Source organism: Pempheris klunzingeri, chromosome 7 (assembly GCF_042242105.1).
Source record: "Pempheris klunzingeri isolate RE-2024b chromosome 7, fPemKlu1.hap1, whole genome shotgun sequence".
Lineage (NCBI taxonomy): Eukaryota > Metazoa > Chordata > Actinopteri > Acropomatiformes > Pempheridae > Pempheris > Pempheris klunzingeri.
This window is the reverse complement of record NC_092018.1, coordinates 2,825,606-2,853,605: the sequence shown is the minus strand read 5'-3', so window position 1 is coordinate 2,853,605 and position 28,000 is coordinate 2,825,606. Positions and strand designations below refer to the sequence as shown.

Genomic DNA, 28,000 nt, shown 5'->3' with positions numbered 1-28,000 from the left:
TACTAAACAGCTGGAACAGAGATGGTTATCGGCGATGTTACAAATGGTTGTGTAACGGTATTTTAACTGTAGAATTTCTTAAATAGGAAGAACATAGTTATGGTTAAACCACGATGAGGCTGAAACAGAGGGCTTTCGACGTTTTTTTTTCGATTTCCAGAGAGAATTTGTTAAAGCTTAGTAGCAAAACAATTATGCTAGCTGTCAGTTGTGACGTTATCCGCCGTCTGTGTGGGTTGAATCACATAGTATATCTGTTTTTATACATATGTAAAGAGTTTAAATCAATAACAAGTTTCGAGTTTAAATAACAACGTTATTGACAGCAGCTGAGACTAAATATTACACTTTTAAACACTATCCCGGCGGGATTAAAAGCGACGCCGGAAGTGACAAGATAGAAACCTCTCGGTCAAAGTGGCACTCTTCGTTTACAAAAATAAAAGCCTCCGTGTTGAGGTTGTTTCCATGGTGACATAAAAGTTTTTTAACATTTAGCAGCAACTTTAAAATGGGAAAAACGGAGAAAAACCGAGAAAACGTGACTAAGATAATGAAAAACAGCTTACATCAGCTGTAAAAAGATAATGGACGCTTCTGTGGGCACTAATGACCAAACGGTAAATAAATGTTTGTTGCAAAGTAGCTAACTACTAGCTAACTGCTAGCTAACTTGTTAAGCTAGCTACACCTAACCTAACCTATCTGTGAGCTCTGTTAGCTAACAGTGGGGCAAACTCTGGATAGTTAAAGTTTAAAGAAGCTTAGAGTGACACATTTTGATAGTTTACTTGTTTCTATTATCAGTACCCTAATGTCAGCCAAGTTAAAGCTGTTGTGTTGAGTTTAACTTCACAAAATCGAGGTTGACACTCACCTGACTTTACAGCAGCTCTTCATCCTCAGTAGTTTAACCTTAACTAGCTAACTGCGTTTGATTAATGTTAAAAATCAGTAATTTTATTGTTAACTAATATGACACCAGCACCTAAAAGAACAAATATACAGAAATATGTCAGATATAATGTTTAATATCTCCTTCTTGTTGTTATTTTGTGTTATTAGAAGAAGCTTTATTATCTAAAGAAGCACAATATTATAACAAGCTATCAAACAAACTCATATCAGTCCTTGCTTTGTAGCTCGACACCCCTCAGGACGACCCAAATGTCTTCTAACTTTGTGTTTTGGTTGGTGATTGTTCATCCGCAGGCAGAAGAGCAGAGTTTATTTCCCACCGCCGTGTCAGAGGAGGCGCTGGACGAGGCCAAGAGGAAAAACGCCATCAAGCAGCTCTTTGGCTCCAGTAGAATCTGTCAGGAGCCGGGAGAGAAAGGTCCTGAAAGACCAGAGCTGCAGGGGAACGTCATCCTTCAGAGCAGGGCTGCAGAGCAGTGAGGAGTTCTACGTTAACCTCTTTCACAGCTATGTGTTGTGACTTTTTACTGTAGTATTTTGCTTCAGGATTAACTCTAATGACTCTCAGATATGTTTGTTACAGTGAAGCAGCATAGATCTTATCTGTGTTACCAATATTGGAACAACAAATATGTGATTTTGATTTTGACTCAAAACATTTGCAAATATGAGCATGACATCCACTTGGGGGGCCTTTTTGGGGGTTGAATAACGTTTATGATGTTGTTTTTATTGCAGTTACAGAAATGGAAAAGAGGCAATGGGACAGTCCCGGTATGAGAAGGCTGTGATCTGCTTCTCCAAAGCCATCACGCTGCAACCAGAACAGGTGCTGGGTGAACTAGGACACTAAGCCATGTCAAAACTTCTTCTTCTTCTTCTTCTATGTCGTGATTTTTTTCACTCATTAAAAAGATCAGGAGTTTATCAGTGAGGCAACAACATAACGAATAAGCCTTGTTTCTAAATTACCTGTGATGACTAGTAGTAATGATGATGTTAAAAGTCCCCAAATAACTTATTTAAAAATAGATTTAAAAAGTTCCAGGTTTGAATCCAGGTTTGAACTCCTGTGTGGAGTTTGCATGTTCTTGCGTGGGTTCCCTCCGGGTTCTCCGGCTTCCTCCCACAGTCCAAAGACATGCAGTCAGCTGGGATTGGCTTCCTGTGTATAACCTCCTCTGTTGTGTGTTTCAGACTCAGCTGTATGTGAGCCAGGCGGAGGCCTACCTGCAGCTGTGTGACTTCCAGTCAGCAGCAGCCAGTTATAAACGGGCCTGGCTGCTGGAGCCTGGAGCTTTCAGCGCCCGTTTGGCCTTCATCTACTATGTCCAGGTGAAACGTCTCCACAACACTCCTCTGCTCGGGCTAGTGTTTATTTTTACTGTTACATGTAAACTCTAGTATGCAACTGTATATGAAAACATCTTTCTGTTGACATGATATGAATTTATCTCCTGTTTTTAATCATCACTTATATCAAATAGAAACATGATGATATTAAACTTTAGAACAAATTCGTTTCTGTATTAATGGACAAAAAAGCCAATCAGGAGCCGATTTCACAGACGAGGTTGTGCTGACAAAATGACACTATGCATTAAAGGGGAGTTTAGAGCAGCTCTTGGGTTAACAAATCAGTTAAATGCAGATGAGTTTGGACTCAGTACTGATTATTTGTGTGTCCATTTATAATTAAATAGCGTCAAGTAGAAGAATAAAACGTAAAATAGTCCTCCCTGGTCTGCCATGAATGCCCATGATGACATTCTCCCTGGAAATCAGGTTTATTCTGCTGTTGCGCTGATTATTAGGCACCCCTCTCAGAAATGTAGTAATAATGTACTGGTGATCTTTCTGTTCAGGGCCAGTGTTTGTTTGACCGAGGCCTTTTCCTGGACGCTCTGGAGGCCTTCAGCAAAGCTGCTGAGGTGGAGCCCGGCTGCAGGGCCTACGAGGTCAGAAGGTCAGGATCCTGCGTACTAAGATCTACATTAACGTTGGGTGTCTGTAGTGATGGCGAGATGAAGCTTCATGAAGCATTGAAGCTTTCCATCCAATTGCGTCACACATGGGTCGAAGCTTCATGGTGCTTCATTTGCTCTACTGCGCCATCAAGTGGACAAATAAAAGTATGACAGCCAGAGTGGTTGAAGTGACACCATGGCTTCGCTATGTGAAGCTTCATTCATTCATTCATTCATTCATCTTCTACCGCTTAGTCCCACTGAGCCTATCCCAGGCAAGGCATGTGAAACTTCAATTGTGAATGTGCTTGTGCAACTTGTTTTAGGACTGTGCTTGTGGTACTAGGAAGAACAGTTTTATTTGTTTTTATTCAAAAATATAAATTTTTCCACAGTGCTGGGACTCAGGCGGTTTCTTTTTTGGCACAATATTTCTCCCGCCTTTGAAAATACCCTTTCACAAGGGACAGATGAAGCTGGGGTACAAAGAATTTTCATAGCTAGTTTGTACAAATTTGGATAAGTCTGCTGTTGACGTTTCCAATACTCCCAGGGGGTCCTGCAGTATTGTGAGATTTGACTCTCCAAGGTACAGTTGAACTTCGACTGTTGCATCAGCCGTGATGTTTTGGGTTCTTGTCTGCTGGACTGTGGTGTTAAATCGCTGCCACAGTTTGCTACCTAAAACAGAAAAACAGGCTGTAACATGTGACTGCATTCAAATACACAATTACAATGTATCCCTTACATGAACTTGCAGGCTGAGAAGCTTCTGATGTGTGTGGCTGTGAAGAGGATGATGATGATGATGAAGATGAGGATGATGATGGCGATGGCATGGCATTGGTTCTCATTACTGCAGCACACTCAGATGTGAGCCTCCTCTCTGCCTCTGCTGCTTTATTAGGGCTGAAGAACCCTATTTTTTTAAATCTGGGGTCGAGGAGGGTTGCCAGTGACATGATGCTCATTTGTTGTAGTATGTTCAGCTTCTCCCTCAACTGGTGTCTGAGTTTTTCGACCATTTCTCTGCTCTCTGGAGTTTGCAGATTACCCAAATCCTCCTCTTCCAGTGCTTGATGCAACATAGAGAGAAGGGGAATGACTTTTGAGCCCGATACCTGCTTCTCCTCTGACAGTTCCACTGTTGCCTCATGAAATGGTGACAGCCCTTTCAGACAATCTGATATGATCTCATATTCTTCAGATGTTAGTGGAACCAGGTCTGTGCGCAGGCCTGCCAGAGCTGCTCCTACAGGCTCTCTTAGGTTGTATAGGCGCTGGAGCATATGATATGTACTGTTCCAGCGTGTCTCCACCTCTTGAATTAATTTAAGTTTTGCCTGGCCCATCTGTATTTGCATCTGCGTCAGCCTCTCCTTAAACAAATAAACACAAAATACATTAATTCAAATGTCATTACAGCAGCAATTTGAACAAAAGAATGCAACTTAGAATATTGCTATCAAAAAAACAATACTTACCTTTGCAGTGGTGCTACTCTTGAAGTAGCCCACTATTTTTCTTGATTTTGCTCGAATATCTGACAACACAGGGTTTAGGTCCAGAGCCTTTTTGACAATTAAATTAAGAGCATGTCCCACACAATTCGTGTGACGCAAATGCAACTGCTTGGCACAAGCTCCCATATTTGCGGCACCATCAGTCACTAAGCAAGTGACTTTATTTGTTATTCCCCATTCTGCCATGAGTGCTGATTTTACATTAGCCATATTTACGGCAGTATGTGCTTGGGGGAAATGCAGCACCCCTAAAACAACTGACTGCAAAGCAGTTCTGTCATCAATGAAATGACATGTCACTGCCAAATATGCATCAGTGTTTATAGAGGTCCACATATCAGAGGTCAAGCTCACAGCAGTTGCCTGAGAAACCATGGCTTTGGCTTTCTCCTTGGACTCCATGTACCGTTTCTCCACCATAGCTTTCAAAGCCTAAAAGAGGAGAAAGATAAGAACAATCTTAGAATAGCAATGACGGAGAAATGGTGAAAAATGCTTCATGTGCTCGCATACACACCTGTCTTGTGGGGAGAACATAGTTGGGATTTAAAGCTTTAACAAGCTTTCTGAATCCTTTGTCCTCAACAATAGTGAAGGGCTGGGAATCCTCAATGACCATGTTCACCAAGGCCTCATTCACATCACTCTCTCCTGATGAAAAATGAATGTTACATATTTATATATCTCAATAAACAGGTAATATGCAGATCAGAAATTATTGTTTTCAAATAGAAACTTACAGTGTAATGTTTTTTTTTTTTACCTGAGCTTGATCCACCTTGGTTGGTCTCCTTGTTTTCATGCAGGGCCCTGTAATGCCTCAGCATAGATGAGGTGTTGTTGCTGTATACCAGCTCTTTGGTACACAAAAGACACTTCACCTTTTGAAATACCAAGAAATAAAAAATAAATTAGAACAAGCGATGTGCGATGTTGTCACACTTACTTATTACAGTTCACTTATTATTGCTATTATTGCCTACCTTGTTAGGAGAAATCAGGTCAAAGTGTTCCCAGACAGGGGAGGATCTTCTCTTTCTTGGTGGTTCCATGAGGAAAAAGAGTCAGAAAACGATTGCAAACAAATGTACCGCAGGCAAAAATCTACAAGTACTGAGGGGAGAGTCCATTGTGTTTTGCTGTCTCTTATATTCTGAACCGCACGTCAATCCCGCGAACTGGTTCCTGAAGCAGTCACGTGGTACGGTCAGTTCACGAGGCTTCGAACGTCACCACATACGTCATCAACACAAGCCTCGATACGCGCTTCACAAAAAAAATCTTGGATTACTCGACACACGCTCCGAAGCCTCGGCACGGGAGGACACATCACTAGGTGTCTGTGCTCAGGTTTACCAGCAGCTGATTGGGCGCGGAAGGGCCAAATATTTCTTTTATCACAAGTACTCAGTTCATTATTCACACACATTGTTCATTACTGTGACTTGTTCCTTGTCTCCCAGCCTGGCCTGTCTGACAGCTGCAGGTCGCTCCTCCGACTGTCTGAAGATGGTGAATGACTGGATGGCGTCTGACGGTCCCACCGCCGACCTTTACGTCCTCAGAGCCCGACTGCACAAACTGCTCAGCCAGGTTACGGCAGCACGGACCGTTCAAACCCCTGAAACCAGCAGCACACACGCTGCACAGCTCAGACAGTCAGCGCAGACCGGAGAGAATCAAGCAGACAGATAGGACAGTAGACTGAACATAAACCTGTTGGTCCACAGCCCCACTTTGTTAGAATTAACAAAGGGTTTTGTATCGGGGCTTAAAATCTTCAGTTTCTCCTATTTACAATTATAGAAAATAACAGAAAGAACACATTTACTCAGTTTACAAAATGTTGGTGGAGGTTACGGTTAGAGCAGTGAATAAACATATCTTATATAATACGCTGAACAAAAATATAAACGCAACACCAACTGCACGCTCCCTCAAAGCGACATCTGTGGCATTGTGCTGTGTGACAAAACTGAACATTTCAGAGTGGCCTTTTATTGTGGCCAGCCTCAGGCACACCTGTGCAATAATCATGCTGTCTAATCAGCACCTTGATATGCCACACCTGTGAGGTGGGATGGATCATCTCGGCAAAGGAGAAGTGCTCACTAACACAGATTTAGACAGATTTGTGAACAATATTTTAGAGAAATGGGTTTTTTTGTATATAGAAAATGTTTTAGATCTTTGAGTTCAGCTCATGAAAAATGGGAGCAAAAACAAAAGTGTTGCGTTTATATTTTTGTTTAGTGTAGATACAATATAATCTAGATAATGGTATTTATTTTCATTCATTTATTCTTTATTTATCAAGGTAGATCTCCACCTCCAGGGAATCCTGGTCAAGACGAGAGCCAGACTAGACTAGACTAGTTTCACAAAGAGAAGAGTTTTTACAGGAAAAAGTGGTTTCACATAACAGTTTCACACAGTAGAACACGTGTAATACATAAAAAGTAATCAAGGGAGACACTAAAAGAGTTTTCATATAAAAAACTGTTTCAGAAAGGGTTAAGGAACACTGAGACTGTGTTAAGCTTTGTCTTGTGCTGTATTCACTGCACACACACACAAGCAAATGTCTGTGAATCAACTACCAGGGATGTTCTCTCCTGTCCAGACATCAAGATGTTATCACGATGTAAAGTCGGCGTTGGCGTTGAACCCGACGTGTCCGGAGGCCGGAGCCCTGCTGCTGCAGCTGCAGGAAGTCAGCGAACAGGCCAGACAAAAGGCCGTGGACAGAACCTTTACCGGGCAGCTTCCTGAAGCCCTCTGCATGATCAACGTCGCTTTGGAGAACTGCCCGCAGGACCGACGCCTCTACCTGTTCAGGTGAGTCTGAAACACTCAGACAAGACTGGGGAAACACTTCTCTCAGTTACAACAGGGCTGCAAAGTCAACAAAACGTACGAGCAGACATAAAGACATTTGAGTGATAACCAGGGCACAAGAATGAAAACCATGAAGGTGTGATGAGACCATGCAAACATGTAGTTATGTGTGCAGCAAACACATTTTCTGTCAATAATTCATCTGTTGATTGCTTTTGTAGATAATCAGTTCATTATCTAATTTATAAAATGTAAAAAAAAGTGATAGAGATTAAAAGATTAGTTTAACTACTCAGTTTATTCATAAAGTGTTTTTTGTATAATCTTCATCAGAGGGATTCTATACCGTCGGCTGAAAGACTTCACAGCAGCCATTGAGGATCTGGTCCAGGCTGTGGAGCTGAGCCTGGAGGAGGAGGAGGAGGAGGAAGAGGGGGAGCAGGGGGTCAGCGGTCAGGCGGAGGCCAGCGACGGGAAGGATGAGAGCGGCTCGGTGCAAGAGGAGGCGAAGTTTCAGCTGGTCCTCACCTACAATGATTTCGCCGTTCAGTGCTTCAGCCGAGGCCTCTACGCTGAGGCCACTCTGCTTCTCAACAAGGCCATCGATGAGCAGAAGGGCCAGGCAGGCCTGTTCCTGAACCGAGGAGGTGAGGTGTGTGTGTGAGAGTGTGTGTGTGTGTGTGTGTGTGTGTGTGTGTGTGTGTGTGTGCGTGTATGTATGCAATACATTTGTTTCAGGTGGAAATTTGAAGTTGCCGATTGAACCCTCAGCGTGTTGATTTTTGGATTCATAAACACAATAATGCAGAAATGATAAGTTGATTTATTAGATGGTTGATTGACAGAATATTTATAATATTATGATAATTGGTTAATTATTAATTTGTCTTAACTTCTCCTATTTGATGATTTGCTGATTTTCACTGTTCTGATTATTGAATGTTCAGGTTTTGGGCAGTTTGTTGGACAAAACAAGACATTTGAACTGTGTGAACTAAATAAATGAACATTTGTTTGTTGTGTGTGTGTGTGTGTGTGTGTCAGACTGTTTCTTTAAGCAGGGTGAGTGGTGTTTTGCTATGGCCGACTACCAGCAGGCTGAGGAGATGATGCGGCCCGATGACCCCGCCGTCCGGCTCCGCCTCGCCGTCCTTCACAACACGCTGGGCTCTCTCTGCTTCCAGGATGAGTCAGAACCGCACAAACACACAAACAAACACATTCAAACTGACAAACCCAGACGGAAACGTCACCAGATCTCCTTTGGATGCTATATATAATTATATAGTACTGTATATTATACTGTATATTGTGAGTGTGTCCGTGTGTGTGTGTGTGTGTGTGTGTGTCTGCAGGTGTTTCCAGGAGGCAGCTGACATGTTTTCTTTGGCCATCCGGTACAACCCTGCAGCCAGTCGCTACTATGAAAACAGGTCGAAGGCCTGCAGAAAGCTCCTGAACTTGAAGGCAGCCAGACAGGATTTTATCTGCGTGCTGATCCTGGATCCCAACAACGAGGAGGTCAGACCTTCATCTCACCCCGAAGATCAGATTTTAACTTTTCCAAGTCATTTAAAGTCCATCAATATTGAGATATATTGAGAGATATTTTTCTATATATTGGACATTAACTCTTTAGTGAAACTGTGTTCTTCTCTCATATAATGCATTCAGTTAATGAGAAACTCTGTGTGGGTATAATTTAGACTTATAACTTTTATTAAAGGTTAGATTTATTTGTAGTTTGTGGGTATAACTTAGATTTTCTGGGCTATTTCAATCAAACTTCTCATTACAGTCATTCTACATTAATACAATTAGGATGTGGTTCTGCATATAATCTGGTCAAGACTGTTTTTCCCTATTGATCCTCACTGATTTTGGTCCTAATAAATTGTGTGTGTTTGTGCAGCTGCCTCCGATGCTCATGAATCTGTTCCCCGGCTGCAGCGTGTCTGATGTTTTGTCCAGTCCAGCAGGACAGGCAGTCAGAGTTCAGCTGATGCACGACATCCAGGCCTGCAGCTCCTCCTCCGATCAGCAAAGGTCAGTGGGACAGATGCACCGCAGCTCTGCATGTGACAAGTTCAAAAAGAACGATGACATCTCTTCAAAACTGAGAGATTTCCAGTGCAACAAGGGTTTTTTCTACCTGTGTCATCTAAGCAGTTAGTGCAGGTGGTGTCATTTACAGTCAGCTCCTTCAAAATAAGATAAAATAATTCAAAAGAACCACATAGAGCCACATAAATGATGCTGTAAATCAGGCATGAATGAACAGATGTTTCTATTGACTGAGCTCAGACTCAGCTTGGTTTCATGTTCCATGTTGTAATGTGCTCTTAGACTGGGTGCCATGGTCCAGAAGATGACTCTGACCGATGAGAAGACAGCGAGCCAATCAGAAGACCCGTCTGAAGCAGGAACAGAGGTGAAGATGTGTGTGAGCCAACAGGAGATGCAGATAACAGTGAAGAGTCTTCTGCAGGTACTGACAGGAGCAGGGCGGCAACTGCTCGTATCCGTGCCCCCTTTTTTTAGAAATTCAGTTCATAAAAAATGTTTTCTACACATTTCTTCAACTGTGTTTGACTAGAAAACTAATATATTTTGAACAAATGATCAATAGACTCATAAACGGAGGTCATTGACAACTCTTTTATGCTACAAATGTGATATTATGCTGAACTACAGCTGTTCTCCTCTGCTGACTTTGGCAGGTGAAGGAAACAGTTGTTCAGTTGTCTCTCCACGACCGTCCGGCTGCGCACCACACCGGGCCACGGCTCACGCCTCACCACGCCACACCCACCACCACCACCACCACCACCACCACCACAGGACAGGACGAGTCCGCCTTCAGAGGGTTGTGAGATGTGAGTCCACCTCTCAGAAGTGATAGTGGAAATACACGTACACTTCTGTTTGTTTCAGACTTTAAGATTATTCCAGCGTTACTCATTGTGAATCACCTTTGACACAGAGGAAGAACCCTTTTACTCGATCTTACGGTTTGAACTGAAAGAAAGTTACACATCAGGGCCATGAGTGTGTTTCCCGCTGGAAGTAGGACCATGTTACAATCAGTAGAAACATTTTGTAAGCGGGCTTTGGATGTGATTTCTTAAACTCATTTAACAGGGTCACTACCAGAGGGGAATGTAAAACACCATGTAGAAAAGGTACTTTTGGATGGTCGGTCTTTACCTACAGAGCAGCACATAACTAAAACACCAGACCCACCGCAGAACTAAGGAACATCACATCCCTCAGCCCTCTCTCCACATCTATAAAACAGTGTACATGCTGAGTAGTGCTAATGTCTGTTTTATGTGCTCCGTCGCCATCTATTTACACAATGGACTCGTGTTAATTTACACAGATCTCTCAGCACAAGACGCCTTTAATGTGAGCAAAATGTGGAAATAAACTGTAAATAATTCACGTTACACCTACATAATCTTAATTTCTTCCACACAGAAAAGAGTAGAGCAGAGTCCAACTCTCTTTCTAAAACAGTGTTATTATCCTTTAATTAGGCCGTTGTTTTGTATTGTAGTCCAATAGGTGGCAGCAGAGGCACAATTTTAGCATGATGATATTTATCTCTGACATGAGATCTACATGTTTGGATCCTGGCTCTGTAACATCCGTCCATCTACACAGATTTGTCTGATTTGTTTAAATCAATATAACTGAGGTGCACTTTGTGAGGACTACACCAAATGAATGTTTCTGCTTTGACTTGAACTCTCTTCTTACTGGAGTCTGAGAGAAGCCTGGACACAATGAATCCGGCTCATGTCAGGCAGCTATCAGAGGTTAGTCTGTGCTCATCAGATACCAAATACCAAATTAGTTGAAGTCTCGACCTCTTGCAGTTTCACTCGTGCTCTCTCTCTGCTGCATACGCGATAATTAACATTACCAACAGAAGATGAATCTCCCATCCATAGTTTTAGTGCCTAAGCAAGGTGGTGTTATGACAAATGTTGACTGTGTCCGATCCATCGTAGACTAAATCTGTGTCACTGTGTCGGCCAAGCCTTGTGTTATGTCGGCATGGATGTTGGGTTGTAGTTAGACATCTGTATCGCAGACACTGTTTATGAAGCATCATGCTGCTGATGTGATCCACATACATTTACATTATTTATCGTTCGTATTTCTGATAAATCTCAGCAGAACACAGCGCGGACCTCTCGTTAGCTACCTTTTACCACTGTGGCCTGCCTAGCAGTAATGAGTCAGCTGTGCTTCATGGGAAAGAGAGCTGCACGTCATCTACCTACAGTTCTGATTTCACAGTTTGCTTGGTTTAAACTGTCCAAATCACACTGCATAGAGTGTCTGTGTATGGTTAAGTACTATTTTTTTTCCAGAGCTCACAAAAAGTGGACCTTTGGTTAAGATAACTTAACTATAACTAAAGGCCAAGCAAACAGCAGTGAGTAGTAGACACAGATAACCAGATATAAAACCTACATGTCATTTGAGAAGGCAGAAATGGAAAGAGAATTTCTTCCTTTTTCATCCACATCAAATAAAAATTGATGATGCCTAACTAATGCACTGCAGCAGGAGTGAATGTGATCGGCAGTTGCAGTGCATCACTGGTGATCAGCCTCGGCGGCGAAGGCGTGTTGTGGCTGCAGCTCTGCGGTCTCCGAGAGGCAGCTGACCTCTCGGCATCAACAGCAGCTGTGGCAACAGCTGACACACAGAGAAAGGACCTGTGACACACAGACTGCTGGCTCACCGTAGAAAGTACCCACACCACATAGCTAACAGCACAAACATACCAAACATACCAGAGTCACTTCACGTCGTGCACTTTGGTGCTTAAGTGACTGTAAATGAAAAGTAATACAGCATATTTTCTTTGTACCTTCTCTGAGTCGGCTGCTGCTCGTGGACTGTTGGAGAAAGTGCTCTTTTCTGGTGGAGAAGTCGTATTTTTTTAGTTTGTTCAGATGTATTTTTCTTTATTACATTTCGATACCCACTGAAATTCCACGCCGCCGTGGAATGTGGCTGCAGACGACCACGGAGGAGACGACCACGCTCACCCTCGTGTCAGTCAACTATTATTGTGTTGACACTGTCGGTGTGTGCGGCCGCCCAACACGACCTGAGGCGGACAGGCCTGGGTTCAGACCCTCAGGCAGTGTGTGTGTGTGTGTGTGTGTGATTCTGTGTTTGTGTTCTTGTGAGGACCACATGTCATCCTCAGGGTCCATTCAACCTGAAAATTCTTAAAGTTGAGGACATTTTGCTGGTACAGCAGCTGTTGTGAGGGTACGGCTTGAATTTAGAATCAAGATTAGGACGTGTTTGGATTCCAGTAGGTGGACTGTTGAGGTCAGGGACCACAGACACTGACAAGGTCTTCACAAGTACAGTGATACAGCCCTGAATGTGTGTGGGCTGCAGCCCCTCAGCAGAGCTGTGCGGGATAGACAGTGGTCGTAAAGGAGCTGAAAAGTGTTTCACACTTGTGCAATAAAAGGCTCAGGTTACCGTCCTGTCAGGGCTGGGAAGCGCAGCCAGCCGGGTGGTGCCGGTGGCCCAGCCAGCCGGGTTTCTGGGGCCAGACAAAAACACCTTTCTCTGGGCACAGGAGCTGGCGGCTTGGCCCCGGCTCAAAACATTCCCTGGTGGAAGGGAGGTTCATTCACGTTTTGGCCGGAGACTGTTTTGTCTAAGATACGCAGAGCACGTTTGTAGTCTTTGGGTAGTGTTCGGGGCAGGTGACGTGCATGGACGCACAACTCCACGTCCCGCTGAAGTGAAAGTGGAAGGGGATATGTGGGTTTGGAATTGGATTAGTGCTGCTAGGCTGGAGTGGGCCTTGAAGTATGTGCCAGTCAGGGTTTTTCTCAATGGCTGACTTCTGCAAAGTACATATGACTGCATTAAGATAATGAATAGGATGGTTGAGGCTGTTAAAGTTCCACTCTGTCCCTAAAAACAGGGTCACAGCATTTCATTTTATTTTCAAAGCAATATAAAATTATCAAAAACAAACACACACTATCCTGAATATACAATCTTCCATATTGTAATAAATAACTATATTATAAAAGTTTTCATCAGAACATTACACAGTCTACACAGTGCACATTGGGGACAGAAGTCATAGCCAAAGCTGCTCAGTCAGTGAAACAGAGTTAACAGACAGAGTCCACCTGCTGATCCAGAAACACATCAAGATGCTTCTGTCGGGTTACAGACTGACGTCTGGGCCGCCGCTTCCCCTCGCTCCGACGTCTGATGCTCCACATGACACATTTGGCACCTCCAGGACGTATAAAATGGTAAAATGTGCTTTACAGTCTTGTAATTCTTCTAACCGAGTTCAGCCGCGTGGTTCCTTTCCCTGAGAGAGACGGGAAAGAGAGAGAGGAGGGGGGGACGGACAGGCGGAGGCGAGCAGACGAAGGGTCTCCCCTGAGGAACATTTCTAAAGACAATTTATATATTTTGGAGAGATAAACCATCTGCCTGTTTGTTCTTCTCATAAATTTTCCAGTCAGTTTTACTGTCTTGTCTTAGCCACCGTCTCCCTGTTCGTGCTGTGTGTGTTCCTTCGTAGCGTGCTGCCTGTCCTCAGCTTTGGACAAGTGCTTTATACAGCTGTGCTCTTATTGGGTCTTTGAGGGCACCGGAGGCCCGAACCGCCTTTTGTTCTTGCCCTCAAGTTTCATAACCACATCAGGGTACTTTTGTTTCTGTACCTGCTGGATAAGGTGGCTGGTGGATTCCTGAAGTCGCTGCTGACCTTAAATATTCTACCAGCCAAAAATTATTCTTTGGAGTAGAAAGGAACAACCACATGATGGTTGGTTTCCTGCTGAAGAAGATTAACTTACCAGCCACGTACAAGTTTATCTGCGTTTGGCTGACAGCTATTTGGTGATTTTCCCAATTCCCGCTCCTGTAGCCGACCACTATCTATGTCTATTCTTCAGGATGAAGTTCTCCCACATTAGACACACTGACAGTTGAGTTTTTGGGTTCACTTCCAGCCGTTCATCTCTTTAAGCTTGCTGATGTTGGTGCCTTTGACGGGTGTAGAGGGTGGGGGGTTGTAAAGGGGCAGGATGGGGGTGCTACAGCCTCGTGTCCACGGCTTCTCGGTGGGGATCGTCCACACAGTCTTAGACTTCTTCTTCTGCTTGGGCTTGTCTGTCTTCTCCTTAGAAGTGCCAGGGGAGATGGACTGCGGAGGGAACAATTAGGAAGCATTTGAGTTTGACTGACAGTGAATGCTGCTGCTTTATCACTGGATCAGTTCATCCCCTACATAACTTCAACCTTCACTCTCTACCTAGTCCATACAGCCCACTGCTCTAGGTCCACCCTGTCCTCACAGAGGGCCTGTACGAGCCTTCAGCCTCAGCTCTCCTTTCTTGAAGGAACAAATGTGACTTACGCAGCAGCAGAGAGCGAAGCAGCTGAGCTTCGCAGCGTTTCGTCCCGTGCCTGCGTAGCGGTTCTTCTTTGGCAGCAGCAGGATGAAAGACACAGCCAGAGACAGATGGTAGAAGCTGTGGACATAGGCGTAGTCCCACTCCTGCAGTGAAGAGAATACAGCACATCCTATTCATGGGGATTCACTTTACTAATGCTATCAGTGTTTATATCAATGCACAACACAAAACATTTTGATGAAAGAAACATTATGTGATTACTTAAATAACCAGTAGGGAAACTGTGCAGCCGTGATCTTGGCATCTTCTAATGTTATTGTGTTAGGATTAGTTTTACTGTGATGACGGTCACCTCGAAGTAGAAACGCAGCATCAGAGCGAGGGCACCGAAGCAGCAGCCTGGACCGACCTGCTGCGTGTACACCGTCTTCTCTGGATACACCGCCCGCAGCTGCTTCATCTTCTGCAGCTGAGACACCACGAGTTCATCACAGTCACATCCAGACACACGAGAGGGCGGACGAGAGAGGATGAAGAAGGAGAAAGTGGAGGAGTGCGGAGGGTTGAAGCAGAGGCGAAGAAACAAAATTAAAAATATAATTAAGTAGAAGAAAGTTGCAGGAGGGAGAGAGAAGAGAGAGAGATGAGGGGATAAAAGTAGAAATTGCAGGTGGAGATCATGAAGAAGAAGATGGATATGTTGGAGATGGGAGGGAGTAAGGAGGAGATGGAGTAGAAGGAAGACGATGGAGAGGACAGAAGAATTTGAATAAGATGATATTAAATTCTATACAACATTATGTTGCCCATACAGCGTGCTAACATCGGCGGAATATTCACACAAACTCAAAAGAGAAGTACTGAAGGAACGAGTCCTAAAAACCCAGAGATGAGTCAGTATTTTACCACTTTATCACTTTGTCAGGTCTGTGGTTAACAAAAGCTTTAGAGATTTGTTTGTGATTTGTTCTACGACATCGGCCTACAGAAATACATGATCCCTGCGGTACTTAATAAAGTGCCATTTTAAGACCACTCACCCATTTAACAGTGATGATGAACACAGCTGATCCGATTGGTCCAGAGTAGATCCCGTAACCCCAGCGATCCTGGTAGATCCTCACAGCGATGGTCAGCACTCCAAACATGGTTACACTGGAGCGTTGGGGTTCATCAAAGTCTCCCAGAGCTGGGACATGGAGACACACGGTGCATATAAGACAAACCTTTCAAACTTTTTCCCTCGATATTGAAAAATAAATGCAATCGCAGGCTAATTTTTAAATTAAAGTTTCAGTAGTCCTCACCTATCTAGGGATCCCTAAAAACCCCATAAATCCTGCATAAGCAGCAATAATGTGAGATATGTAAGTGGCAGCAAGAATAATACAGGAATCTAAGCATCAGGCGCAAGACCTGGTGTGCCGCCTGAGGAAGGTTACACATACATGTTGTCTGTTACATGATATTTACAGTTGGAGCATGACTCCATGAAGGCACCACATCATGTCAATGCTTGGTGGCTTGTATTGGATATTTTCCAACCATTTTACAATTAGCAGGATGGAGGATGGACGAGTCAGTGAAGTCAGCTGTCGAAGCATTTGGCCCTTTGCGGCACGGAGTTAAAGTCCCTGTTGCAAAACCTCGGAGGCTTAGATGGGTAGATGAGGGAGGAGCAAATGTATTAGTGTGTGTGTGTGTGTGTGTGTGAGATCATATGAGAGCAACAGCAAACATATCTGAGCACATGTGAGCTGCACTCAAAGACACAACATATGCCATCAACAACTGCTGCAGACAGAGCTGGCTGTTTTTAGCCTTGTGCTTGGGAAGTGTTGTTGATGGATACGAGCTAATAATTGCAATTTTCCCTTTTTTTTTTTTTTCAGAAAGTGCTTTCACGCTTGAATTTACACACAAAAAAAGTAACAAGTTCCCGTTTTCCCAGACAGATAATTTATAATTAAAGGAAACTCCTGCAGAAATACATTGTGGAATGAAGATAAGACTGGTCTCTCTCAAGGTCATGGAAGTGAAGAGAGAGTGAATATGCTGCTGCCTGCTGCAGCCACTGACGAGTCAAACCACACACATCCTGCTGCTGTATGCAAGGACTCACCTACTAGTGTGACCCACATGGACAGAGCTGTGCCGTAAACACTGAAGTACTCCAGAATGTCGTATCTCATGAAACACAGGATGGAGAGGCCTGGTCCATCACATGCATGGTAGATCTACAGGAAAGACGCACAAGTTCATGTCAGACAGGTCACAGGAGGTTCATGGTTTGTTAGTTATCCAGCACAATAGGTTGTGGCTATTGGGGAAAAAAAGTGATCATGAATAGGTCTCCTCTCTTTTCATCAGCAAACAGCGATGCACAATCCAGACGTGGAGGGAGACAGCAAATAAGGTTGAGATTTTGTCCATGTGTCAATATTTCATTTTAAGTAGCTCTTAGACCTGAGGTGTGTTTTGTTACTTTAAATATTTAGACAAGAGAGGAGAAAGCTCCACTTGTGATAAACTTTATAACTTAAAAGGACATCGTGCAGGAACTTTCTCCTCTTTTGCCCATGGAAAGTTTCTGAAAGACAAGCTTAAATAGATTCAGTGGGAGATTAGGATTTGGATTTGATCAACAGATGTTAATACTGAACCCCGAGCTTACTTCCGATTGAAACCTCACAAGTCTTCACAACTTCCTGCGACACGGTATCTGTCACGTCAAAACAGAACCACAAACACATATTCTCACCGCAGTGAAGAACATGGTGAAGAAGTAGACCATGGCCTCCATGTGAAAGCCCCTCTTGGCCGCCACGCTGGCTGTAGGCAGGAACACCAGGCTGCTGACTGTGGGAAGCAACATCTTGGCAATAAATGCACCCATGGTGGAGGGACAGCAAACCAACTCAAATAGAAACTGTGGAGGCTTGTAGACGAGAAAATGTCCTTTTGGGCTTCAGAAGATCCTCAGTTTTAGGAAAAGGTCTTATGAACAAGTGAAGGAGATGAAGTTAAAGTACTGAAATTGTCCTACTACATAAAAATGTGACATCCACTAGGAAAGTAGATGTCCTCGGGTCCCCTAGTCCTTACAGTGAGTGGCTAATGAGTCCAGTAGTGAGTGGACAGGCTGGGGAATGCATACACAGCACACGTACACTCCCACGCAGCATGAACACACCCAGCTGTCCAGTTTGGCCCTTTAAAGTGTAAATGTCCCCCAGGCTGTCAGGGTGACAGAGGCCCGTATGTGCAGTGTCATGGCTGGGCAGCTGTTTGCATACCAGCGCCACATGGGAGGGGCTTTGGGCAGGGAAAGGGCTAGCATACCATAATGCAACATATCTGTGGACTAGTTCAAGCCCCCGGTTGGACACTATCTGCTAAATAATAGTTTGTGGCAAAAGGCCAAAGGCAAAAGAACGTTTTACCAAAGACAACAAGAAGTTATGGCTGAAATGAGCAGAATTTGAAATCTGTAATGGCAATTATTATTATTATTATTATTATTATGCAATAAGTGTTCGTACTGAATGATTCTGCAGGACAGGAAGTAGTATGTCCTTTAGCTTCAAGATGGTGCTCATTCAATCCAACCCAGTGTATGAACCACAGACTGGAACATAAGAAGTGGACGTCGCAGCCTTGGCGTCAACCATTGGCTGGTGGACTGATGTTTTGAAGCCTTGTGTTTGGCTTGTTGGCCGTCGCCATTTTGATTTTGTAGCCAGCAAAGAGCCCACCTCTGATTGGTTAGTCACAAAGTGGTCCCGCCATGGAGCACAGCCTGCTTTTTCATTTATCGTCCTCTAAATGGGACCATAATTTACTACATGAACATCCTGCTGTGTTGAAGAAGACTGTAAACTAGAGACTGAGAGCAGAAACTCATCAGGAAAATATTCACTGATCTTCTCATAGACTTCCATCCAATCGGACTTCTGTCTGGAGTCGATGGAGTCGCCCCCCTGCTGGAGTTTTCAGGTTTTTATACAGTCCGTTATGCGTCGATATGTTTGGTGAGTGGGGTCCTGAACCCGAGCCACCTCCCTCCGAAGATGCTGATGCGCACCTGCGGTCTGACCACCTCCTCATGGAGGAGAGCAGGGACGTGATGAGACATCATCTTTTCTACCAAGTTATGTTGTTTCATTTCTTCTCTTGTCAGCTTTGCAGACTGGTCACCTCTAATGGCTTCAATTTCACCCTCCAGAAACGCTGTGAGGTCGGTCTCTGATGGATGAAATGTACAGTTGGTGAGTCAGGCTTTCTACAGGCGCCATGTTTTCTCACTGCTGTTTGGAGACAGCTTTTATTTGTTTGCGAGCTCTTCTTCTTCTTCTTCTTCTTCTTGTGAATTACACTTCTAACAAATAACAAACGAACTCTCGTGGTGTTCAGTTAGTTTAGAAGAAACACAAAGATTTTTAAATGCAAAGTAGATTTTGATCACGTCCAGCGTCCCACTTTGAGTCAACAGATGGAACCGTGTCCAGGACATTAAATCAGCTGTCATGGGTTTCTGTTTGTTGTGGCATTGAGACCACTCTGCTGAGTTACTCCCATTAAAGTAAAGGCATTCACCCAGCACTGGGACGGGGGGGGTAAATATCTCTGGTATGGAAAATGCACCAGTCATGAGAGAGCAGTAAACACTGCCATCATCTCATGATTCAGACACCAACAAAATCAAACTCACAGTTTTGGCACGAGAAAACAGATCCTTGATCATGTTGGCTACTGACTTAATAAAAGGCCATTTCCATTCATTCATGATATTATAAATGTAATTCTTGCCCCAAATACTGTGTCGTACATGTGTCTCTGTCAGAAAATACATTCAAATAAGTCCGTATCAGCAAAAGACACTTCAGCTGCATGTCTGCACGGCAATAATTGAAAGTATTTGCACATCATCTGTACAGTCTGGTAGAACAACTGAGATAAAATATATTTAAAGAAAATAAAGTCAATACCAAAACCAAACTGTAAAAAGGGCTGGCAAGGTGAGGAAAAGGGAAAGGAAAATTCTCTGAGATCCCACCGTCCAAGCACATCACATGTCCCACAGAAACTCAGACATTCTGGAGCGACGCATTACTGCTCGTTTTCTTTTACATCACTTTTTTGATGCTGTGCACAACACAACCACGAGTCCATTCAGCTCGATTGTGTCGCGATGGACAAACCTGGACAAATGAAGGAGATTTGAAGACCCAAGTGGACCAGAACATAATTGTAGATGTATAGAAATTAATATTTAATCTCACCAAACTCTAAAATGAAGAACCTGGCTCCTCACACCATGTGTTCAGAGAGAGATGGTTGCTCAGGTGTCACACATATTGACATACTATCCTGAGGCCCAAAGTAATACAGCAGGACCTTACCAGTCCCAATTAGACAGATTATAATTTGTATATTTGTATATTATAATTTTTATAATGAATCTGACTCAGTTTGCTCCTAGTTACAGGAACTTAAAGGACCCATGAAGACCTCTTACTACTAGTAGCACACTGTATAAGTCAAAGCAGAAAACAGTAGGTTTTATATAAACGGTGCTCGTGCGCCATATAAGTCTAATTTCCCGTCACCTCCTCTCAGTGAAGCCATATTTGACTCTGCTCTGTGCCGTCGTTCCCAGAAAGGGTCCCCGCATGAATGTCTTAAATGATCCCATGATGGGGTTGAGGCAGCAGTTGCCCTCCTCTCAGCTGTTACACCTGCTCTACGGCATGAGGCAGCGACACAAAGGGTGCAGTATTGCTGAGGGGTCTCACCCCACGCCTCAGATTCTCGGAGTGTTTCAGTAACCCGAGCTGCCGGGGCCGAGGCTGGAAACAAACTCTCAGGCCTGGTGGTTTTGGAAACGCTGCCGTGGCATAACCACGCCCTCTGCCGGGAACCTCTCGGCAGATTTAACCCTCTTAATGTGAACCACAGTCACTGACCAGTCTTGATATGTGTTCATAGAGCGTTTGTGAGATTATAAAGCAGTTTGCATTTAGTAATGTGCACATTTAAAAACACTTAGCTCAGCGTAATGAAATAAATACCATTCTTGGCTCTACTGTGGCTGCAGGTCGCTCTCAGTGACCTTTGGTTTCTCACTGCAGCGTCTGACACTTAGTGTGAGAAGAATGTGCATGTGTGCTGCCCACCTGTGGGGGAAAAGTCATTTAGCACAATGAAGTAAAGTGGTGCAGCAGAGCAAGTCTTCATTAGTACCACTGTCATTGGCAGCATGAGACAGGTGACCTCAGATGCCCCAATACTCGCCCTCCGGGACCTGGTCGAAGAGGTTAGGTTAGGAATGCCCCTTGTGAAAGTGGGAGAAAGGGGAGAAGGGTGAAAGCCCAGAGATGAGACATGAACAGCAGGGTGGAGAGCGGCTGCATAGGTGTCTCTGCTTGTGGACTGTCCATGTTAACAGTCTTAAAGGTTTGGCTGCTGGCTTTGCAGGCATTAGCAGGGAAAACGGGCAGGTGATGAAATGTATATACCGCACATGTACCCCTAATGGCTGCTTTGACGTGGTAGATACAACTGCAATTAGATTCTTGATATATTAGAGTTTGAATAATCAGATAGGCTGACTGATAGCTGATACACACATAACATAAGAAACAAATAAATACTTTTTAAAACACAGTACAAATATATACAGACATGACAAAACACACACAGAATGTCTTCATGATAAAAAATGACATGAAGCAATCAAAGGAGCAAAAAACAAAGAGAGAAAAAGTAAAAATTATACTAACAAATTGAAAATAACCACAGCCAGGATCACCGGGGTAAGCTCTGGAATTTCAAAGTCTCTATATGGTCAAAGACGGGCTGCCATATTTTGGAAAATGTAAGCATCGACCCCAGCAATGTGTATTTGACCCTGTCCAATTTCAAACGATGCAATTTTGACAGTTTTGTCACTTATTGGCAGACATAAACACCAATGCTGATATATCTGCCTCAGCTGACCGCCGCCAAACAACTTGCAAGTGACTCTGGTGTTTGAACTAACCCACTGAAAATCTTATAACACAAACAAACTAACAGATCAGAGCAGCAGCTCCTGTGCACTGTTCTCTAAAATCCCTGTTTTAGTGAATGTAGTCTGGTGTGTGTGCAGAGAGCGATATAACGGCTGTTTGTGGTTAAACCAAAAGGATCTTCCAGGTCTCTCTCTGTAGGGATCCTTTCCATGATGCTGTCACACACTTAGAATAACACTCTGAGCCTGTCAGTGGATCAAACAAGCTCTTTTAGTGGACCTACTGTGATCAGGTGCAGTTGTCCCAAAGGATCACACTGCAGTTACTGCAGCCTGCAGCCATCTACTGGATTAATTCCAAAACGTTTTGTACTTACCGGTCATTTTAAAGTGAAATTTTGTCAAGATAGCGCCGGGGTATAAAAATACCGAAGTCATCCTTTAATACGGAGACAAATAGAAGAAGGAAATGGTTGCATGCAAAAGTAGAATAAATAGAATAATTACAAATGAGGTGACTGGCTGGCTGGCAGATTTACAACCTTCAGCTCACTGGAGGAAAAGCAAAGTTGTCTGATGGAAAATGAAGTGTGTAATCCACACGAGTCAAACGTTTGTTTTGGCAGTGGGTCTATGATGCTTAGGGCCTAACACTAAATGATTATGATCGAACAGCACAGAAGATTTTCCACCACTCACCATCCTCACATCAATATTAATTTGGGTGAAAAGTAAATCTGGATCATCTCAGTCAGTAGGCATCGCTGAGAGAACCTGGAGATTTTTACTAGAAGCAGCTCTTAGAGTCACCAAATGTCTTGTTAATGTCGATTATTTGTGTCGGTGTAATATGAAGACCCTCGTTTCTCCTCGTCCAGGCGGGTTTGTGGCCCGTGGTGACTTTCACCTCAGGAGCCCTCAGTCTAAACACGGCGGGTTAGTGTGGGAATGTGGAACAGACTTCCTGGACGCATCTGAAAAAACACCGGGCTTCCTTTTGATTCAGTAATAAATAGCCGTGACCTCTGACCCCCGGGCCTTCTTTCACAAATAATTGGAGGGCAGTGCTTATGTTTCAGCCAGCCAGTCAGTCAGGACAAAAGGGAACCGGAGCGCCTCACCTCAGCGCTGCTGTTATTCTACCGTGTCAGTAAATGTTCTTCTTCACTGTGATATTACTGTTGTTGCTTTTAGCTCATCAGATACTTTTCCTTTCAGTCTTTGTTTTAATTTAAACTCCAATAAACCCCCAATTTGCTCTTTTAATTACATAAAACAACTTAATAAGCAGGAAATTATGTTTTTCCTGCCGTTTCCTTCACAGAGACTTTTGGCCGTTCTTCTCTTTCATCAAACTTTAATTAAAAGCTAAGCCTTGTTTTTTTTTTTGTTTTTTTCTCCTCTGGATGCCGTCGTTTGAAGGATAGTTTAAAAAACTCAGAGACCAAAAACAGCTGTTCACAGCAGTTTATTGCATATGAGTTAATAGTGTTTTATATATAGTTTAATTCAGCAACACACCCGAAAACTACAGATAAAATAATCCCAAAAAATGGCACATGGTGGTTAAAGTAAGGTGTTAAATACTCTGGAGTATCAGTTCAACTAAACATGCTACTCCAGAGTCCTTTAAAGCCAGACAGAACAAAATAAAGCTAACAAGGATTCACAGACAACAAGATAATTGTATTAAATTAGTCTCTGTGCTCTAATTTGTGTCTGATCATGTTTGATAGTTGTGATGTTTTCCTGAAAGAAAAAGTCTGCATTGATATTAGTTCACATTCTGTTGTGACTTGGCTGCAGTCCATGACTTCTTCCACTGTAAATGCTTCTCTGCAGCTCTGTTTCCCAGGAACATTTCTGAGCCGTACAGGAACTCATGAGTTTCATCTTTCCAACGAACCGAAAAAAAAAAAAAAAAAAAAGCTGGTTGTTTGGACTTTATTTAAGAAGAAAATTAGCAAGTCAGCCAGAGTACAGAAAGGGGGTCTTCATGTGGCTTTTGTATAATGTGGAAATTATTCTGCAGGAGTTCTTAAAGGATCACTATGGTATTTTTAAACCTGGACCCTATTTTTTACATATTTTTGGGTCAAAATGACTAGTAGATACAAACAATTTGGACCTGTATGTCGCCTCAACCAGCAGCTACGAAACTTGCTGTAAGGACTGCAGCGTAAACCTTTGTGGCAACTGCACCTGATCACAGTAGGTCCACTAAAAGTGCTTGTTTTAGCCACCGACAGGCTCAGATTGTTATTCTAAGTGTGTGACAGCATTATGGAAAGGATCCCTACAGAGATGGATAAGCCATTATATCACTGTCTTCAAAGGCACCAGACTCCATTGACAAAAGCAGTGATTTTACCTTGCAGAACACAGCAGTCTGCTGCTGCAGTAGACCAGCAACTCCTGTGTTGTGTGAAGTAAAATTACTGCTTTTGTCAATGGAGTCTGGTGCCTTTGAAGAGAGTTTTATAGCAATAATGCACTTCAGCAGACGTTTCAGATATAGAATAAATGCTCTTAAATGCAACACACATCAGTTACATCATGAACAGATGTGTTATTTGTTGCTAGCACACACCAAACATGTCATACACACAGGTCTGTGTTTCTGATGTCCAGCAGGGGACGACTCAGCTGAAAAGAAAGTTCGATTGTATGGAAATATCCTGATGAGTTTATGGTCTCAGTTGTGAGTGATCTTCTGTCAAACAGCAGGATGTTCATTTAGTAAATTATAGTCCCAGTTAAAAAAAAAAAAAGATCAGGAAGCAAGGGAGGCTTAAGGACAGGCCTACTTTGGGCATGGTCCACCTCTGATTGGTTAGTACCAACCAATCAGAGGTGGACCATGCCTAAACCCAACCGATCAGAGGCAGGATCTCTGCAAACTGAACATCACATCTGGCTCCAGCGGCCAAAATGCCAAAAATGCTTCAACACAGCGGCCCACAAACCAATGGGTGACGTCACGGTGGCTGCGCCCACTTCTTTTAGTGCATGATCTAAAGCAGCTGATGTGTATTAACCCGTGATGACACGTATCAGGACGCCGTCGGTCCACAGGCTTGCATAGAAAACAATGAGTGCTGGTGTTCATGTGTGTATAATTCATCACTGGTGTTTGTTGCAAATTAGAGAGAAAAACTGATGACACAGCGTCTACCGGCCCAAACTCTGCTTGACATCCAGGTTTTCTCCTTTTTTTTAAGAATTTATTTTTCCATCCACGTGTCTTCAGGAAGAAGTGTTTTTTGTTTCACACATTTAAGAGTGAGGTTAAAATGGGCAACTGTTTTTTTGTTTTCTTCTATTTTTTTCTTCTTTCTGTGGTTGTGTTTATAACCCCTTTAATTGCTCTTTTGTCTGCATGCGCCAACCCTAATGACTCCAGACTTTGTTTGGCAATGCTGCAAATGGGCGCACACAAAAACACACCCATGGGAGTGCTGTGAGCCCTCATGCAACACGTTTTCTCTGTAGCTTTGTTTTTTTTTTTTTTTTCATCGTGTGGAGGGTGGTGGGCTTTAATTGGTGGTGGGCGTCCCTGAAGTTTGTCTATCAGCCTTTAAATCTGGTGATGGAGCAGAGCGGTGAGTAATGTAGCCAACAGACGCAGCAGCAGATTAAGAAGAAGTAGAGAAATGGATGGAGGAGGATAAGAGGGAAGTTAGGGAAAGCCATGAAGAGACAGAGAATGAGAGGAGAATGAGAGGCGCGCTTGTTTTCTCTAGTGGTCGATGGATTTCCAATGAAACTCCAGGACCTGGATGATAAAAACACAGAAGTTACCACAAATTAACAAGGACAAAAATCTTAAGGATTATATCTTTGATATGATACATACAAAAATGAATCTGCGTGTATATGCACTGAATTAAAGGAGGGATTGAGACAGAGAGGAGAGAAGACATTGATCGAGGGAACAAGTGTAAAGCTGCGAGGAGGCAGCTGTAGAAACAGAGAGAAGCGAAGACACGACTGTGACCGAAAGAGGAGAGAAAGAAACATACAGAGAGGAAGAGAGGGAGGGGTGAGAAATAACAGTAGAAAAAGATAGAGAAAAACACGAGAGAGAGAGAAGAAGAGGAGGAATTGTAATAAAGCAGGAGGGAGGGCGGGAGACAGACAGATGAGGAAAAAGATGGGAAGACGACATGGTGGGCAGACACGGTGGTCCTCAGACGTCTGCTCGTCCTCCTCTCATCATTCACCCTTCTCCCCGCTCGCCTCTCATTCCTCCGTCTGCATCGCCGTCCTCCCATCTGTTTTTGGCTTCCTCTGTGGTTCTCCGTGGGTTCTCCGGAGGAATCCCGGCTCACTGTCACTTAAAGGAGTATTTCACCTGAAAAAGGGAAAATTAGATCATGAGTCTAAACTTAAATCATTCAGCACTTCACAGGTGAAGGGTGCATTTTATTTTTTTTCTGTGCTCCCTTGTTTCAAAACAACTTTTATGATGTTAAGGAAGTGTTTCACAACTGGAAAGACGGTGTTTTCATAAATCTGTGTTGTCTATGCAGTAAAAAATGTGCAAATATATCTGAAATTAATGCTGTATGATGACAGAAAGCAGACAAAAAGGGGCTTTGGCATTCCCTTTTGCTCAGCCAGAGTGCACTGCGCCACTATCATCACCAGTCTTCTCTGCATTGTATTCTGGCTCATATTAGTAACCCAGAGCATTAAAAGGGGACATATTCAGCTCATTTCCAGGTTTATATTCATAATTAATAATAACTGTGCATACTGCAAACTCCTCTTTCTGAATGCTTCCTCTTAGTTACTGTCTCTTTAAGGCTCCCGGCCCACTCTGATTGGTCAGATTCCCGGGACAGATACTGCCCACCAACTTCTGCATCAGCTTTGCCGTCTCCGGAAGGAAAGCACATTACCAAAGCAAGACACTAATGCTGAACATGGTCAAAAGGGTTCAAAAGATCCCTGCATGTGACGTCAGAAGCTAAGAAGAAACTAAACAGAGCATTTTTACACGTATTTATGGAAAGATGGAGCAGGAGAAAAAAAGAGAAGATGGTTTTTTCTCATAGTTTGAGGGTTTATAGACACACCAGGGACACATATTAATGTTTAAAAGCCATTATAGATTGCATTTTGCTTAATACGTCCTATTTAAACTATTTGTTTTCTGTTTTCTGACAGCGAGCGTGCAGGAAATGCAGAAGATCAACCTGTAGTTCAAACAACAACCTCAAGCCGGATGACGTGAAACGCACCGACTAGTGGACTTTTACTGGCAAAAGAGCGTGGAGCTCTAGATGCAGGCAACATGGAGGAAAGTTAAACATTTTTCATTGATCATATACTGTCTCATATACTCTCATTCAAGGCCTCTGAAAATCTGCAAAGTGCTCCATTAAGAACCAAATCCAGAAAGTGAAATCAACAAGTCAGTCACATATGTACACACAGAGGCCTGGGATGTGGACGTCATGGTGGACTAGACAGTGTAACCAAATAATTAGATTAGGAATAAAGCTTCCCGACATGCTTTACTCCCCACACAATGTCCTGTTGCTCGCTTCACTGGCTACTGTACGTCTGCTTCACTGCTCTCATGTCACGTTTAGCTGCATCTTTAGCTTCAAACGTTTGCTAAAGTGACGTACCTGTTTCATCAATGTTCTACTACAAGTTGCTGAATCCACCTTCATTGATAATTGTGTTCTATTGTTATTGGTATAACATCTGGCCATTTGGCTGATTCTAACATATTTACAACAATGTTTAGTAATATACACTCTCCCTGTAATATTGAATAATGAATAGAATGAATAAAGCATTTTACGTTCCCATTTTACGCTTCCGTTCCGTTATATTAGCATTATCGAATCATATCAAATACGTAGGTGAATAACAGCATAGAAATATAGACATTTTTAGGAACCTCAGCACATATTAGTTGGTCACACTGCTGAAAAAAAACTGTTTTAATTTTGTGTTAATGTTCAAAAATAAGTAGTCGACATAACATCTGTATCATATTCTTTAAACTCTCATAAAAATATCAATATCAGCATGGTCCTATGAAGTCAGGCTCCAGTCGTGCAGTAATGCTCCAGAATCAGCTGATGCACAACATCCAACAAAACAAAGCTTGTCAAGATAAAGAATATATTATCTATCTTTGGTTTTTGTTTGCTTTTTAACCAAATCATGTATCGTTTATGACAAATGTTGGCAGACAGACAACATTAGGGACTTGCTGGTGAACATAATGGAGAATTTAGCAGCTAAAGAGACGAATATTGTTTTCAGGAGGTGGTGGAGACCAAAACA

The 28,000-nt window shown here is 43.1% G+C and overlaps 2 protein-coding genes across 2 annotated transcripts; one reads left to right on the top strand and one right to left on the bottom strand.

The window, feature by feature from the left end:
• Window positions 1-21: 21 nt before the first annotated feature.
• On the top strand, window positions 22-27,360 carry LOC139203549 (tetratricopeptide repeat protein 16). The gene is made up of 14 exons (XM_070833353.1): window positions 22-51; window positions 1,213-1,394; window positions 1,657-1,747; window positions 2,116-2,253; window positions 2,784-2,884; window positions 5,872-6,001; window positions 7,032-7,246; window positions 7,580-7,893; window positions 8,291-8,435; window positions 8,602-8,767; window positions 9,159-9,292; window positions 9,593-9,734; window positions 9,967-10,122; window positions 26,864-27,360. Exons 1-13 carry the CDS (start codon window positions 22-24, stop codon window positions 10,117-10,119), a joined length of 1,941 nt encoding a protein of 646 aa, XP_070689454.1. The 3' UTR covers window positions 10,120-10,122; window positions 26,864-27,360.
• mymk (myomaker, myoblast fusion factor) lies at window positions 14,265-17,575 on the bottom strand. Its single transcript, XM_070834510.1, has 6 exons — window positions 17,441-17,575; window positions 16,802-16,916; window positions 15,720-15,868; window positions 15,032-15,148; window positions 14,682-14,822; window positions 14,265-14,468 (listed from the first exon to the last, which is right to left on the bottom strand). Exons 1-6 carry the CDS (start codon window positions 17,573-17,575, stop codon window positions 14,265-14,267), a joined length of 861 nt encoding a protein of 286 aa, XP_070690611.1.
• Window positions 27,361-28,000: the final 640 nt, after the last annotated feature.